Below are 17,888 nucleotides of genomic sequence, written 5' to 3' on the forward strand. Positions count from 1 at the left end.
AAAGCCATCAGGTGGAAAGGTCAATAGAATGGCTCAAAATATCAATTGAAAATTTCTAAATCATAAAGATTAACTTGAACTACACTTAAGTAAATATCTATTATTCAGTAATGCAATACAAAACTGCAGGATTAGGATAAACAATGATGCTCCAAGCCTATAGGGCTATTAGATAACTTTATCAAGTCAAACGGAAGGTTCCGCATACCAGCAATGGAAATATACCAACGTTAACAGGATACTGTTAAACTGTTCATATACGATAAAAAATAATAAGTATGACGTATTTTTGGTAACGTTCCTGAACATACCGATAAGGACAATGATTTAATAATTACAACTTTGGTTGAAATAAACGAGTATGTTAATTAAAATGCTGAATGTGATTTTAATATGCAGTTTCCAGGAAAAACTGACGTGCATAATATTTTAGGAAATATCCACAATTACTGCACCATTTAAAAATCGAAGCATAAAAACAAGATAATATGAAGTAATGGTTTAAAGGAAAGTATTTGTATCAATTTTGTATCAATACAAATTTCGATTTTTGACACAAACTTACTTAGATTAGGTTAAGTTAGACTTTTCATACAAACTTAAATTTGGGTTTGTTATAATCATTCATTCATTCAAGTCAATTTATTCTGCTAAATCAGGGAAAAGTCCTCGAAACTACACATACAGGTTCACTTTCAAGTTAACGAAGTTATAGTTTAACTTACGTTAATGATCATTATAGAATTATATCATAAATCATTATATTCATTATAAAACTCTCAGGCATGTAGGATTTTATGTTTTTCCTTTATCATTAAGTAAGGGATGGTACGTGTAATGTAATGCAATACAAAATTGTCTGTCTTAGAACCATGATTTCTATTTACGTGATTAGATTCTACATATAAAAAAAGGTTTGGGTCAGATATTTATTTATATTTGGTTCTGATAAAGTAGGACCTAGTGCCTTTCGGAAAAAAAAATGTTTAGATATAGGTGACAGACAAAACTAGTAAATAATAATACAATGTTACTAAAATATCTTATTCGAATCACACCCTCACCTCCGGCATAAACACCCGAGATCATACTTACTATTAAAACATGAACCATTGAACACTATGAACACTACAGTGGTCATAGCAATTTCATCGTAATATTTCATAATACAAATTTATTAGTAATTGTTATTAAATTGCATAAACCAGTTAGACCTAACATAAGCAGGAATGAATGCAACTATTTTTATTTACTACCGGTTGACTACAGCGACCTTTTGACCCGCTCGTATGTGCGTCTATTATGATATTACTCTTATGAACTACGTCACTCATAGCGTTCGTTTGTTAGTAGTATCATTTCCCAGAATGACTACTGCCTACTTATCGTAAAAATAATGATTGATATTTATTAAGTTTATCCAATGATTTGTCAGATATTTTTTTGTATTACACTCGCCTAAAAACATTTTTGTCTTTCTAAAGGTCTTTTGAAGGTAGAACCTTTTGTGGTTCGACTCCAGCGGCACCACCGCCACACCTATTTCTACCTAATAACAGCAGTGTTAGGCGCTGCTGTGTTCCGGTTTGAAGGGTGTGGTAAGGGAGATAGACTTTTCCGAGGCGTTCCAGCTTAGTCCTCAGGGGTAGCGGCGCATTTGTGGCAGACCTAAGGTAGGAATATCTAATCCTATTTGGGGTTGATTACAGATGTCCATGGGCGGCAGTAGCCACTTACCATCAGGTGCACTGCATGCTAGTCTGCTACTCCTATATAATAAAAAAGGTAGATACTGATGCAACTGACTAATTTGGGAAACGATTAGTCAAAGGGTTATATGGAATGGTAAATAGCATTACTTAGACTTTACTTAACGCGTAAAATTAGGCTACTTTCATCCAGAAAACATAACTGATTTTAAAATATTTGCTTCAAAATAACTATTATTGTTTTTGTGCCGTGCATATTTCTCGAGGAACGTGGCAGACTCATTGTTTATTTGTACAGCGTCGAAATATCGACAGTATATTCATTTTATCTTTCATTTATACAAGTAGATATATCTAGAAATAATCAAACGGGATTAGTCAATCAACACTTGCACCAGAGATAGGCGCTAATCTTAACATTTAAATCCGAAGTTTAAACAGTTTACATGAGTTTTATTGCTTGTTACTCCGCATCACATATATAACATATCTACATTAGTTCAGATTTCCGTAAATAGCCTTTCATCATCAACCCATTACTGTCTATGGGCATGGGTCTCTTCTTATATTAAAAGAAGCTTGATGAGATTTAGTTTTAAAATGTAAAAACCTTAAGGTAGTATCAATCTTCGTCATAATGGTTTGGGGTACCTATAACCTACACGTTAACAAGTGTGGACAGATTTCACACGCCAAAATAACTTAGAAATAATGAGAAAGAAAGCTTGACCGTAACCTGTATGTTTTCTGCATTTACAAATCCAAATACTATTGTTATAAAGATCATTTGTTACATGCCTATTACTTCTACATATCACAGGCGTAGGTACATTCGTACTGGATTTGATTTAAATCCTCCTCTAATGTGCAATGTGGAATTCCACCAAAGGGTTTATTTCAGCTTGAAAATACCTATATGAATGATTGATGCGGTTTTGCCGAGGGTACATAATATTAAATCCGGCAAAAATAATACTTTCCTGTAAAGCTTTTGTACCTACCTATAGTATGTACAATTAACTTCAATATGTTTTTAGGTTGGATTTGTTTATTATTCACTAAAACTAATGTTAACTATAACTTGAACAATATTTGTGCCGAATTAAATATTAGAAGTCTTTTATAGTTTCGGACTTAAATTGATAAAAGTCCATCCAGCCCAATTTATATGAGCATTAAAATTTATTTAACAGAGTTAAACAGGATTTTGTTAAAGTACTTGTATATGATCTAGATTATAGAAAGTATGCAGTATGCGCTAAATACCTGCGCCTGCGACCTTGCCGACGATCATCGCCTTAAATATCGCGTGAGTAAATAAACAAAGAATACCTGATTGAATACAAATAAAACGAGCCCAGATTAATTATATCTGTCGGCTTCCAAAGACTTTTTTGTTTCGATAGTATACGCTCTTACAACAAAGCTATTTTTATAAGAAACAAGTGCAATAAATTGTGCCTAATCAATGTAGCAAAATGCAATATTATTTTATTGTTAATATCAACCTTGTAATTAAGTGTAGTGATTACGATTTTCTTCTTTCAGTATGCAACTATCAGCTATCGATTGATAAGGATTCACCTATATTTTTATCGTTCCTAACAACTTAATAACGTATGCCGCTGACGACTGTAGATTAGAATCTCCTTTGAAATTAATCACTAACAATAGATATAATAATAATATTTATACACGAACACTTTATGGAACGTAAAAAGACAAAATGAAAGCATATACACTGACCTTTTTGGGAAGCGTAGGCGACTCGAATTCCTCGTCATCACGACTGGACAGTGTAGAGCAGGAGGAGCAGGCGGAGTCCGCCGACAGGGAGCGCGCTCGCAGCCAATCCACCTCCTCCTCGGTAGCGCCCACGGCCACTCCGTCCGAATAGTCACTCACGACGACGCTCGGCGTCCTCACACACCTGCCCCTGGTCTCGCAACCCTCGCTGCCCCTCCGACCTAACTCCACCACGTGAGCCTCTATCAGAGTCCTCTCCCGCCTGGGCGACATGGTCTCAGGGGGTGGCGTCACGTCTCGGGGGTGCGAATGTCGTCTGCGCGGCTCCAGCTCCACGGCGGAGTCGTCGCTCAGGTCGCGACTGCGGCGGCGGACGGCGGCGCGGTCGTCGTCATCGGAGGAGGTGATGTCTTCGGGCGGGGTGGAGGCGCGGGGGATGCGGAGGTACTGCATGGGGCCGGGTTCGAACCGGCGCAGGAGCTCGGAGACGCGGGGCTGCGCGTGGCGAGCGACGCGCGCGGTCAGCGGCGCGCGCACGGGCGCACTGCCGCCGGCCCGCCGCGGCGACTGCGCCGGCGCAGGCTCGCGCGCGTGGCCGGCCGGCACGCCCGCGCCCAGCTTCAGGTAGAAGAGGCTGTGGCTCAGCGCTTTCTCGCGAAGCACGCGCCGGAAGTCTTCCGGGGGTGGCTGCTCGAGACGAGGCATGCTTTCTGGAATTATATGATAACAGGTTAATAATACAGTTTGTCAACATAAACTTGATTGTTTACATTAGATTTTCATTTGAAACTGATTTTGCTCATAGACTGTTCGCCTAAGTCCTTCGTTATACAAAACTGTCATAAAATTAAATATATTAACCAAAACTTATTAATGTACTTAATGATATAAACTTTGCCGACAAGCTGAAAAGCTTTTACCCGTATCCAAAGAAAGTCATACAAGGAAAATGCTTCGATCGGATGTAAGTCTATTCCATTAAACGCATTATGCATGCAATGTAACCGAACATGACTTCTCCATTGAGTGACGCAAGCGTCGGTTTGCAATCAACATACTATGAAGGTTCACGTTACATTGTTTCTTGTTTTTCTAGGACTGCCTTTTGAATCTTGAGAAAAAATTGCTATTCAGATCATTATTTTTGGATAATAAGGATAGTTAATGAGCATGCAATCCTGATGTTGCAGTCACTGCCGCCGATGAAGAAGATTAAATGGTACTTTATATGTGATTGTAATATAGTAACATGAAATTATCTTTACGCAATTTGTAACAATTGATTTTCTTAGTATTAGGTTTGAGCTACAGAAAGTCACAGATGTGCTGTTATAACCAATAATCTCCATACCGAATATTTTTAACGATGATAGAGCCTTTACGTTTCGTTTGCAGTTACTGCTTTTACAACCTCATATGTTTGTGCAAGTAGAGGTAAACAATACTGCTGCAGTGTTCAGATAAAATGGTGATAAGGGAAAACACTTCACCCTCAAAATTAGTGAATTTGTGGCCGACCTCAGATAGGACTATCTTCCTATTGGCGAATGGTTGGTAAAGTGACTCCGCTACATGACTAAACGAAAATACCACCACCTCCTTTAATATACCTACTCTAGTCATGCCGTACATTTTTTAAAATAAAATCGTCAAGTAATTTAGTACAACAAGTAATTTATTTGCCTCTTATCTCTTATCTACAACAAACTGCACGTAATCTATTGTTTTGCGTATGATATCGTGCAATTAAATTCCCATCAGGAACAGATAACACTGTAAACACTAGACTGGATACGATCCCGTGTCCTGTATTTAATGACTGGAAAGTTCCTTATCAAATGACGTCGGTATTTGTGCGTAATGGACGTATCATTTAATCCTGATGTTTTAAAGTCTTCTGTGTGATGTTAAACTTAATCGTTATCAGTGCATACACATGCACATAATGTAAAATTATGATGTCATTCTAAAATAACTACCTTTTTCTGTAAGTTTATTTTCTATAAAATATTAAAAATCTGTAATATAGAAATAGTAAAGGACCATGCAGTCCATCTAATAGTAAGTAGCTACAGTGGCCCATGGATATATTTAACCAGCCCCATATAAGATGCGTGTCCTCACCGAGATCGCCTACAGATGTGTTGCTACCCCTGGCTCCTTATCACACCTTTTAACCCAGAACAAATCCACGCTTGCTTGAAACTTGAACAAAATATTACTGTTATTAGGCATAGTGGCGATGTTTATGTCTTTGTGTATGGATCCCCGGTAATTATCTACATTACCACATCCTTCAAACAACTCAAATCACAAAATGGCAATAGGAATACTGCTACTATACCGACTGTGCTACCGATAGGAGAATTATCAAACCACACAGAGTAGGTAAGTATTTCCGGTCGCATACCGTTGTGCACACCAGACGGTGTGGCGAGCGTCACGCTCACCTGGGAGGAGCCCGATGGGGCAACGCGCTAAGAGGACTCCGGTTGCGTTCCTCTGGAGATCCCGGAGTCCTCTACTCAGCGCAGAGGACGGCCACCGGGGGGGTTTTAGTGCGGTAAGAATCCCACATAACCCCGTGCCGCTCCCACGGCACAGGGTACCTTTTGAAGGTTTCCCCCTCGTAACCAAAAAAAAAAAAAAAAAAAAAAGGTAAGTATTTTTTACTTCATATAGTGCATGGAGACTCCATACTTTCTGTATTCAAATGTAGTCTCTACCTAGATAAAAACTACTTACGCTATACTAATAAATATTCGAATTTCTTTCAACGTTCTCGATGAATACAGCTGTATATGTAACGGCAGATGGAATCAATAGCCACATTGTACGACATGTTACTCATCAGGCCATAACGTTCATCTAAACACTCGTATAAACGTATGCTCCTTACAGTAAACACATAAGGTTGAATGTTGTTCACATTGATGATATTACTGGAGATAAAAAGTAAGGAAATGGTGCAGAACGCTCAACAAAGATCTGTTATTCAGAAATTTCTTCGTTATTTTTCTTACATCTGTTTAAAGTAAACTATTTTATAGACATACTTATTGTGTACGTAGAGCGCTATCTGTTATTCTTACTTAATAAAATCCAATAAGAAATAAAGTGGATATATGTGATAAAATGCTAAATACAATCTATACCCGAAAAACGAAAGTCCGATCTGATAAGTGACATCCCATAATTTTAAAACTCATCAATTCTGCCCTGTATCAGTAGTGTCTAGCACTGCTATGTTCTGGTTTGAATCGTGTGGTAAGGCAAAGACATGAGACGTTCCAACTTAGTCCTGAGGAATAACAGCAATCAGCTTTTTTTTATAATGTAGGAGTAGCAGACGATCATGCAATCCACCTGATGGTAAGCGGCTACTGCCGCCCATGGACATCTGTAATCAACCCTAGATAGGATAAAATATTTCTATCTGAGGTCGGCCACAGATGCGAAGCCCTGAGAGCTAAGTTGGAGCGCCTTGGAAAAGTACGTCTCCCTTACCACACCCTTCAAACCAGAACACAGCAGCGCGTAACACTGCTGTTATGAGGCAGAAATAAGTGTGGCGGTGGTGCCGCCGGAGTCGAACCACAAAGGGTTCACCACCACCACCTTTAAATGTTGCTGTTGATACGACTAGACATCAATCCACTTTGAGGTCAATTCATGGACGGTAGCGACCCCTTACCATCAGATACCCATAATCATTGCTACTTCAACAAAAAAATGCTATCTATATATATTTTACATAGGATTAGATTTTTCCCTACACTCAGCATATGCAATACCCGAGAATAAAACGAATAATGCAAGTAAAATGTGTTTTACGAGTAATCGTGCAGAGTTATGACGCAAATGCGGCATTTTGCATTGTATAGAGAACCGTTCCGAACCTCTCAGTATGGATCCCATGTCTCGGCGCACGTGCTTACAATTCTACGATACCTATGAGTATGTGTATCTCATAAATACTGATTTTAATTACGTAGTCAGACAAAAAAGGGAGATAACGTATTATATATGCATCGAAACACAATTTGCGTATCTTTAAGCACTATGGTTTTAGTCAATTATTGCGAATATTTAGATACTTACTTAACATAACATAATAAAGTAATAAGAGTAACGGCCTATACGTTCTACTCTATGCGGCAAATCAATAGTTTTCGTATGCATCAATACTTTGTTTGATAGACTGTGTCTATTTTCTTTCTTAATCTAAGGTTTTAATTATCGATTACAAAACATACACACACGCATAGGGTAATATTAATACACTCAGTAACAAAGCTATTTTCAAATTAGAGACCTGTGGATAAAAATCTAAACATTAGTCTATCCATCCAAATCGCGAATAAGCTGATTGACTATTGGCCGATTCAGATAAGCTTTTAGGTCAACCAAGGACTTTTCTTAAATAAAAATTCGAAGATTTTCTAACAAAATAATTCTAATAATAGTTTTTATACACCATATACGAGCAATAGATCACTTTTAGTTTTTTTTTAACTTCTTATGAATACTTGAAGGTAGGTAGACGCTTTGTGGTTCACTTTCAGAAGTACCACTAGTACACCATGTTTTGCCAAATAACTGCCAAATAAGCGCTGCTGTGTTCAGCTTTGAGGCATAGGAAACAATCTTATCCGAGGCGTTCCAACTTAGTCCTCAGGGATAGTGATGCATCTGTGGCCAACCTCAGATAGGACTCTTTTCTCTAGGGTTGATTACAGTTCATAGGCGGCAGTAGTCACTTACTATCAATTGAACTGCACAGTTTGCTACGTTAATTATTGTTATAAAAAACTGGCTTACGTTTATTATATTTATTTACACCTGAACAAAGAACATACCTACCTACTCGCAAACAAAGAAAGAAACTCCCCACAAACTTGATGCAGGCCAATTAGCGCATCAACCAGGAAACCATCTTTAACCTTCCTCACTATCATACGACATTCTGATTTTTATTACACGCACATCATGGTTGATTTTAGGTAAGTTCGTGCCTGTTACGTGTAGGGTTGTCACTTGTCAATATTATTTGTGTAATTGTAGTATTTTTCAGATATCGTACAGTAGTATACTCGTATAATCTAGGTGGATTCGAGTAGGTACAAGTCCTACATTCTATAAGAAGTGAAATATTTTGTGACAACCCTCGAAAAAAATATACTCAGGTATTGTTTATATATATATTATATATTCCGCTATTCTATATAACAATTTAAAATATAAAAAAAAAACTAAAATAAATTAATATTAATTTCAGTCATAATTGAATACAATTTTTTGTCTGATTACTAATATTACGGACGACAACGGCCTAAGAATTTAAATGTAAATGTTGATTAATGTAACTTGTGTATGTAATTAAGACTATGTAAATAAGACATTTTATTGCAATAGATATAAGTCCTACGTAATAAGAATAGATATGTAAGAGTAGGATAGCAATAGAGTGTAAGCATAGAATTGTAAGAGTAAGACAGGCTATGTTAGAAAGGGACGGCAATAGGACGCGGTTGCTGACTGAGCCTACGCCTGTTGCGGTACCCAAAATAAGTACTTAAGCTCGCTTTTTTGTATGGAAAAGTGTGTACGCCTCGGAATAAAAACAAGAAGAAAAGAACTGAAGATTCAAGTTGGAGTTTTATTTGAAAACCCATAATCTACATTGGTCCTTCGAGAAGCCGGATTTAAAGAAGACTCAAGATGAATACGCCGATCGCAATGAACACAAGGGGTCGTGTTCGCTCCGAATCGGGGTACAGCGAGTCAGAAGCAGCCCCGGGCGCTAAGGGTGCGCCAGGGCCATCGCTACACCGAATTTATGAAGATTCTCCGCAGTCGCCGTCGACGGTCGCAGGAAATTCCCAAGAAAAAAGGATGGAGCACTTTCCGCCAGAAGGGGCGAGAGAGACAGCACCAGCGACGTCAACGCGGACGTCCGTCATGGGGCCACCTGCACGACCAGCTAGCACGCCACCAAGGCGTGAAACTTCATCGCCGGTGCGGAGACCTACATCGCCGGTGCGGAGACCTACGTCGCCGGCACACACCGCTCGCAGTAACACTTCAAAGCGAAGCATCGACGCACGTATGAAGATGGCACAATACGAAGCGGAGAAAGAACTCGCGGCTATAGAAGAGAAGCGGCTACTTATGAAAGAAAAGCTAATCAAATCGAGATTAGCCGCCGAAATGACTGCAATCGAAGCCGAATCTGAATATGCGGCGAGCTCATGCAACGAAAGGGTACAAGACTGGGTGGATAGAAGCATGGAACAACCAACGGCGACGAAATACAGGGAAGAACCGGAAGAGGTTCGCCCTCCCGTTAGTAAGCAACGGGGGGAGAACGCGAAATTCCAAGGCATTCAACGGCTAGCCGACACCTTAGAAAAACTAGTCGCCTCAAGACCGTTGCCTCGCCAAACAGCGGAACTACCTATATTCACGGGAGCCGTCGCCGAGTGGCTACCATATAAGGCCGCCATGGAAGATTCTACAAGACTCTTTAAGTTCTCTCCAACGGAAAATCTCCTTCGACTGCGAAACAGCCTGCGAGGGGAAGCGAGAGAAACCGTGCTGTCACAGCTATTCACCGCATCTAACCCAGATATCATCATGCGCACATTAGAGATGAAATATGGAAGACCGGAATTCATAATAGATCGGGCCATGGAAGAGCTCAAAAAGATCCCGAAATTAGGGAGCGCGAGCACCGATCTGTATGAGTTCGCGGTGAAGATTCAAAATATTGTCTATACGATAAAAAGTATAGATAGAAGAGGCTACCTACGAAACCCGCTACTCGTTCGAGACGTAATGGACAAACTGAGTCCTCATCTCATAAGCAAATGGGCGGAGTACGCAGCCAATAACGAAGCACGCATCATGGAAGATAATGAAATGATAGTACTCTCCGAGTTTTTAATGGCCGAAGCGGACCTTATGATAAGGTACACCCACACAACGAAGCGAAGCGTTCCGGTACCCGTCAGAAGAGAAGTAGCACCAAAGCGGGTTGCTACCAAGGGCGTATACACTGCGGGGGAAAGTCAACCGGAAGAAAGAAAATGCTTCATGTGTCCAACTGGGGGACACTACACTACTGAGTGCGATAAACTCAAAGCACTCGACGTCAACGAGCGATGGAAGTGGGCAAAGGACAACAAGATGTGCTTCAAATGCATGAAAAGGAAGCACAGCAGGTTCACATGCAAAGCCAAGGCCTGCGGAGTCCACGGATGTACCTACCAACATCACGCGCTACTACATAAAGAAAAAGTAACGGAGTCTACGACTACAGTGAGCACTCCGGACGACGGCAGGGAAGACGAAGCAGCCGCGCTAGTAATGAGCGTCACGACAAGGAGGTCGCCTATTACATCAGTACTGCTCAAAACCTGCGAGGTGAAACTCAGCGGTCCACGGGGGGAGGTAAATACGTACGCACTCCTAGACGAAGGGTCTACTGTGACGCTAATAGACGAAGAATTAGCGAAGCAACTCACTAACGGCGGACCGAATCGACCTCTGAACATAAGGGGTATTAACGATCAGAGAAGGATCGACAGCGAAGCGGTCAAGGTTCGTGTCAAAGGGGTACACGAACAAGAAGCCTACTTAGTGACAGCCCGCACAGTAAAAGGACTACAGCTACATCACCAACGCGTACCGCACAACTTAGAACGGTACAAGCACCTGCGAGTTGTACAAGATAGCATCAGTAAGGGAGAAGCTCGACCTCGCATATTGATAGGTGCCGACAACTGGCATCTAATAATATCGCGACAGCTGCGCGCCGGCAAGAGAAATGAACCCGCCGCGTCGAGAACGAAGTTGGGATGGGTACTGCACGGGTCGGTACCCAGGAAATCGATTTATCAAGACCAGGCGGCCGTACTTCACATCTGCGCGAGCGACGTCCAACTACAGAAGCTCGTCGAGTCACATTTCGACGTGGACTCGCTTGGCGTATCGACTAAAGAAAAAATTAATAAGCATGAGAAGAGAGCCAACGACATTTTCGAAGCGACCGCCACAAGAAAGGACGGCCACTTCGAAGTGGGTCTGCCCTGGAAGATAGATAACCCCACGTTCCCAGATAGCTACGAGTCTGCCCTTAAGAGACTACACACGCTCGAGAAGAGGATGACTAAGGAGCCGGCGTTTAAAAAGGAATACGCGGCTCAGATCGCTAACCTTATACAAAAGGGTTACGCGGTGCAATGCGACGGCAGCGAAAGGGATAGCAACGTAAAATGGTTCCTGCCGCACTTCGCCGTCACCAATCACAACAAGCCGGGAAAAGTTAGAATGGTCTTCGACGCGGCGGCTAAGGTGAAGGGAGTCTGTCTCAATGACTTCCTACTAGAAGGACCCGACCTACTAGCTTCACTCACAAGAATATTGTTCGGGTTCAGAGAAAAGAGAATCGCCGTCACAGCGGACATCGAAGAAATGTTCCTTAGGGTTAAAATCAGACCCGAGGACCAACCGGCACAGATGTTTTTATGGAGGGACAAGCCTACGGACCCTCCGAGAAGATTTAAAATGGTCTCCATGATATTCGGAGCCAGCAGTTCGCCATACCTCGCTCACAGCGTAAGAAACCGCAACGCCGTCGACTATGAAAGTAAATACCCAGAGGCGGCCACGGCGGTCAAGGAGCGACACTACATGGACGATTACCTAGACAGTTTCCCATCTGAAGAGGAGGCTATTAAAATGGTGAACGAAGTTACCTACATCCATCAACAAGCGGACTTCAACTTAAGAAGATGGAACTCAAATAGCAAGAGAGTTTTAGCTAGCATACCCGAAGATAAGAAGTCTGAAAGCGCGAATGTAAAGTTAGCAGCACACCAGAAGGAAAAGACATTGGGGCTGCGCTGGGACCCGAGCTCCGACACCCTCACCTTCAACACTGACATCAAGAGGGTTCCCGATGAGGTCAGACTGCGGTTGAGAGCACCGACTAAACGCGAAACCCTAAGCGCGGTTATGTCGGTGTACGACCCACTGGGGCTTATCAGTCAATATACGATCGTCGGCAAGATGATATTACAACGCTTGTGGCTCAAGAAGGTTGATTGGGACCAGGAATTGCCATCTGAAGACGCTAACCTATTCGACGAGTGGATAAGGCGACTCCCAGATGTCTCAGCACTAGCAATACCGCGGTGCTATAGCTACAACGTAACGCCGGAAACTCACATCGAGTTACACGTGTTTGTCGACGCAAGCGAGCAAGCCTACGCTACGGTGGCCTACTGGAGGATCGCACACGGCGATCACATAGAAACAATACAAGTAATGGCCAAGGCGAAGGTGGCTCCACTGAAGTTACTAACCATTCCGAGACTGGAGCTCCAAGCTGCGTTAATCGGGGCACGAATGGCTAACACTATAGTCAGGGAGCACAGCTGTTGGAAACCCAAACGAGTCATATACTGGAGTGACTCCCGCACCGTCCTTCAGTGGATAAGAAACGAGACGAAAAAATACACGCCGTTCGTCTCACATCGCCTAGCTGAGATCGCCGAGCTCACACATACAGAGGATTGGCGATGGGTGCCTACAACACTCAACGTAGCCGACGATGCGACCAGGCTTCAAACCGACGGGATCGACAGCCGGGACCGGTGGTTCACGGGACCGCAATTCCTACGAGCCACAGAAGAGCACTGGCCTACGGAGAACGGGGAAGGTGAAGAGACCGGGGAGACGTGTTACACCGTCTCAGAAGAGGACTCGGACCGCAACGACTCATTACCCGACATTAGAAGGTTCTCCAGTTACCTGAAGCTTATAAGGGCGACGGCACTTACTCAGCTATTCGTCGAGAAGCTTCGATCTAGAGACAAGACTCTACACTTAGAAGTGTCACACTTAGAAGCGGCCGAACGACGGTGGTTTCAACGCGCGCAGCGGGACTCCTTCAGCGAAGACTTAGCGCGGTTAAGTCACAACCAGCCGCTACAACGACACAGCAAATTTAAAAGGCTCGACGCAGTATTGAACGACGGGCTAATAACCGCAAGAGGCCGTATAGGTGCGCTCTATTCTACAACGCACTCTAATGAGCCGGTAATACTCGACGGGCAGCATCCCTTTACTCACCTGCTTGTCGAGCATTATCATCGCCGGGCGGGACACGCGAATAACGAACGAGTCGTCAACGAGCTCCGTCAACGATTCATCATACTGCGCTTGAGGCCTACAGTCAAGAAAGTAGCACGAGCGTGTCAATACTGTCGCGTGTACAAGGCGACTCCGACGACACCACCGAAAGGAGACCTACCTAAAGTGAGGTTGGACTCGGGCACCGCGCCTTCACCTATTGTGGCGTGGACTATTTCGGGCCCCTAACGGTGACTATCGGACGAAGACACGAAAAGAGGTGGTGTGCACTATTTACCTGTCTCACCACAAGGGCCATTCATTTAGAGATCGTCCAGTCGCTCTCTACGGACTCAGCTGTTATGGCGCTGCGAAGGATGGCCGCCAGAAGGGGTTGGCCGCGCGTCATATACTCCGACAACGCCACTAACTTTAGAGGGGCCGACGTCGAACTGAGAAATACATACGGAGCATGGATCGCAGCACTACGGGACTACGGTCTGCAGTACAACACCGACTGGCGTTTCATACCGCCGGGGGCGCCACACATGGGAGGAGCCTGGGAGCGCTTAGTGCGTTCAGTAAAAACCGCACTAAGCACCACGCTCAAAGAAAAGTCGCCAAAAGAAGAGGTACTGCAGACGTTAATCACCGAGGCCGAGTACAGCGTGAACGCGCGACCGCTCACGCACGTCTCCGTGGACCCCGAGGACGAGGAAGCACTAACGCCGAATCACTTCCTCATCGGCTCATCGACGGGGCTACCGCGGACGGGGCCATGCACCGAGGCGGACCGCAGCACGTGGAGAAGGGCGCAGGCACTGGCGGACCAGTTCTGGCAGCGATGGCTGCGAGAGTACCTGCCTACGCTCATTCCGCGGGGGCCGTCCAACGCACAGGCGTCACAACTGCGGGAAGGCGATCTCGTAATTGTGGTCGACTACGCCTTACCCCGCAATACCTGGCCGAGAGGAGTCGTCGAGCGAGTTCACCCGGGACCTGATGGCATCGTCCGGTCTGCAGACGTCCGCACAAAGGGAGGTGTGTTCCAGACGCCAGCGACGAAGCTTGCCGTCCTTCAGATGGAGGAGGCTTCGAAGAATCTACGCCGGGGGGAGAATATTACGGACGACAACGGCCTAAGAATTTAAATGTAAATGTTGATTAATGTAACTTGTGTATGTAATTAAGACTATGTAAATAAGACATTTTATTGCAATAGATATAAGTCCTACGTAATAAGAATAGATATGTAAGAGTAGGATAGCAATAGAGTGTAAGCATAGAATTGTAAGAGTAAGACAGGCTATGTTAGAAAGGGACGGCAATAGGACGCGGTTGCTGACTGAGCCTACGCCTGTTGCGGTACCCAAAATAAGTACTTAAGCTCGCTTTTTTGTATGGAAAAGTGTGTACGCCTCGGAATAAAAACAAGAAGAAAAGAACTGAAGATTCAAGTTGGAGTTTTATTTGAAAACCCATAATCTACAACTAAAATACTCAAAATTTTGGATACCTACTATATGTTAAGTACCTAGTAGGTATCTAAAACATAATCTCGAAATATAGTATCCTAAATATAACTCATATCCTAAATTTAACAAAACAATATTTTAGTCTTATATTTATAAGAAAACTAGCTGAACCTGCAAACTTTATGTTGCCATATAAATAAAAAATGTTATGGGTGAACAACCCTTATCACTTAGAGGTACGAAAAATAGATAGTAGCCAACTCTCAGACCTACTGAATATGCATATAAAATTTGGTGAAAATCGGTAAAGCCGTTTCGGAGGAGTACGGTAACTAACATTGTGACAAGAGAATTTATATATAAGATTTTATCAAACGAGCTTTCATTTCCGAGATTCAGCGCCGCACATATGTTTATATGCGTGCCTCCTCATTCAAACTACAAAGGTTCTGTCAACTTCTAATAAATTAATAGTCAATGATGCTCATGGCTATTTATTATTGGAGGGTTTGACAGCCCTAGTCACAGGTCATTAAATATCGCATCCGAAGGCGTTTCACACATCGCCCGCGTGTCCTTAGTGACGTCAACACCAGCCTTGTGGCGTAGGGCGTATCGCACGAAATGGCTCCATTTAGACAATTCCACGACAATTTGGCCCAATTACCGACAATGTTATTTATTGTTATAAATTATTATGTTCCGCCTTAAAAAATGTAAAGCTTGTAGATGGATGTATTACTTACGCTTCCTAGTTATTGTATTTTAGTATGCGGGTAATGTTTTTAAGGCGCATGTAATACGTATGTATATTGTTATGTATATACGAGTATCTACAGCCCAAACAGCTTGACGTGCGTGAAAATAATATATGAGATGTCGTTAGAATCGTCCAAATTGCTTTTTAGACCTAGAGACTTGTGTTGGGATTGACCTAGGCTATATTTTAAAAAGTTGTGTTTAAAAATTTATCATGAAAATTATTTGTATTTCAAGAATGTTTATCAAATTAGCAGGAACATATTCATAATAGGTTCTATCATAAACTAATGAAAGGTGTTAATTGTGAAATAATAACCACTGGTTTTGTGATCACATACAGAGCCTATAAAACGTCTTTGGAGAGAGCCTTATAAAGTCAAAGAAGATATGATAATTAGTGTTGCTGTGCACTGTGCAGTCGGTGACATCGTGACGTCAATATCTCATATACATTGTAAAAAAACGTGTCCAACCATATCCCTCTTTATATCCTTATGAGTGTTATTAAAGGTGATTGAACTCTTCACGGTTCAACACTGGATAGGTAGCAGTGACGAATTACTATCACATGGACTGCATGCTCGCTTTCTCAATTTTAGGACAGATTTTGATGCAGCTTTGAAATTTATTAGACAAAAAAAAGTTCCCGAAATTAAGTGACAAATCTTTGCTTAGCAAAAGATTATCCAAAAATAACCTCATCCTAGTAAACAGATTGTGACGTCATTATTAGTAATATGTGTCGAAAAACCTTAGGCAATCATCATCTAAAGTTCGTCATGTGAAATCCACGTATTACCTGTACTACATTTTAAACTTTGTTAAGTCATTGTTTTTAAGGAGTTCATAAATAACAATTACGACAATAAGGTCGATTCTCGAAATCGAGTTGTGCTAAAGATCATTCTTTGAACTTATTTCTCTTTAAATAATTATGTGAGTGTTTCGAGGAAGTGTTTGACCCGGATCCTACGTCAGCCATCCTCTATCGCAGCACTCCCTGAAGGATTAGGTTCTATCAACATCAATCACGTGGCGATCCTTTGAAGTGCAAATGCACTAATGTGCAATAATGCACATTTTTTTTCGGCAGGAGTGTGCAAGATGCTATGACGTGAAGTTATTCAGATAAGAGAAATGACCTGTCTTTCAAAGCCAGCGAAGCTTTGTAGCTGACCTTGCTATAGACAACCCTTTGTGGTTCGACTCCGGCGGCACCACCGCCACACCTATTTCTACCTAATAACAGCAGTGTTAGCCGGTGCTGTGTTCCGTTTTGAAGGGTGTGGTAAGGGAGACAGACTTTTCCGAGGCGTTCCAGCTTAGTTCTCAGGGGTAGCGGCGCATCTGTGACTGACCTCAGGTAGGAATATGTAATCCTATCTGGGGTTGATTACAGATGTCCATGGGCAGCAGTAGCCACTTACCATCAGGTGGACTGCATGCTCTTCTGCTACTCCTATACTATAAAAAAAAATGAGCCGTCACGGGACGCCTGGCAGATGTGAAACATCGACATTATTTTGTAAAAGTAATATGCAGAAAAGAACATATTGTGATAGGAACTAAATATGTCATAATGATAAAATAAAATATTACGATTTTTTTCCAGATAACGATGACTATTTATTGAATAAACATTTTTTTTCATTAAATACAAAAAATTACGAATTTATTTCAAATCGTGACTACTTAATTCGTTTAGATTGCGCATGGCGACGCGTCGCCACACCGTACACACTACTGTATATAGACTGTATATATACCATCGTATAGCGTGGCGACGCGCCACGGCATGCGTCGCCACGCCAGAAATCGGTTTTACGTGCGGCTATAGATGTTTCACATCAAAAAAATAAATTGGCTCCAATATATTAGTAAACTCAAGAATCTTAGCTAGTTATTTCAATATATTACTAAAATCGTAAATTATAAGTATCAATAATGAATGTTTCATTCCACTATGATTAGAAAAATTAATTGATTTTTTAATGTTCATATTTATAACAAATAAGAAAAAACTTTCGTGCGCTGCACGCCATCAGCTGATTTTGAAATA

At 42.1% G+C, this 17,888-nt stretch overlaps 1 protein-coding gene across 1 annotated transcript in view; it reads right to left on the minus strand.

The window, feature by feature from the left end:
- IP3K2 (Inositol 1,4,5-triphosphate kinase 2) overlaps positions 1-17,888 on the minus strand; it is a 197,401-nt gene that overhangs the window by 159,826 nt on the left and 19,687 nt on the right. The window contains exon 2 of the mRNA XM_073081427.1: positions 3,456-4,165. Coding sequence (XP_072937528.1) covers positions 3,456-4,160 — 705 coding nt within the window. The 5' untranslated portion in view covers positions 4,161-4,165. The remainder of the gene's footprint in view (positions 1-3,455; positions 4,166-17,888) is intronic.

The sequence above is a fragment of the Epargyreus clarus genome, unplaced genomic scaffold (assembly GCF_041222505.1).
Source record: "Epargyreus clarus isolate Ecla_fem2 unplaced genomic scaffold, WU_Ecla_fem_2.2 ptg000001l, whole genome shotgun sequence".
Lineage (NCBI taxonomy): Eukaryota > Metazoa > Arthropoda > Insecta > Lepidoptera > Hesperiidae > Epargyreus > Epargyreus clarus.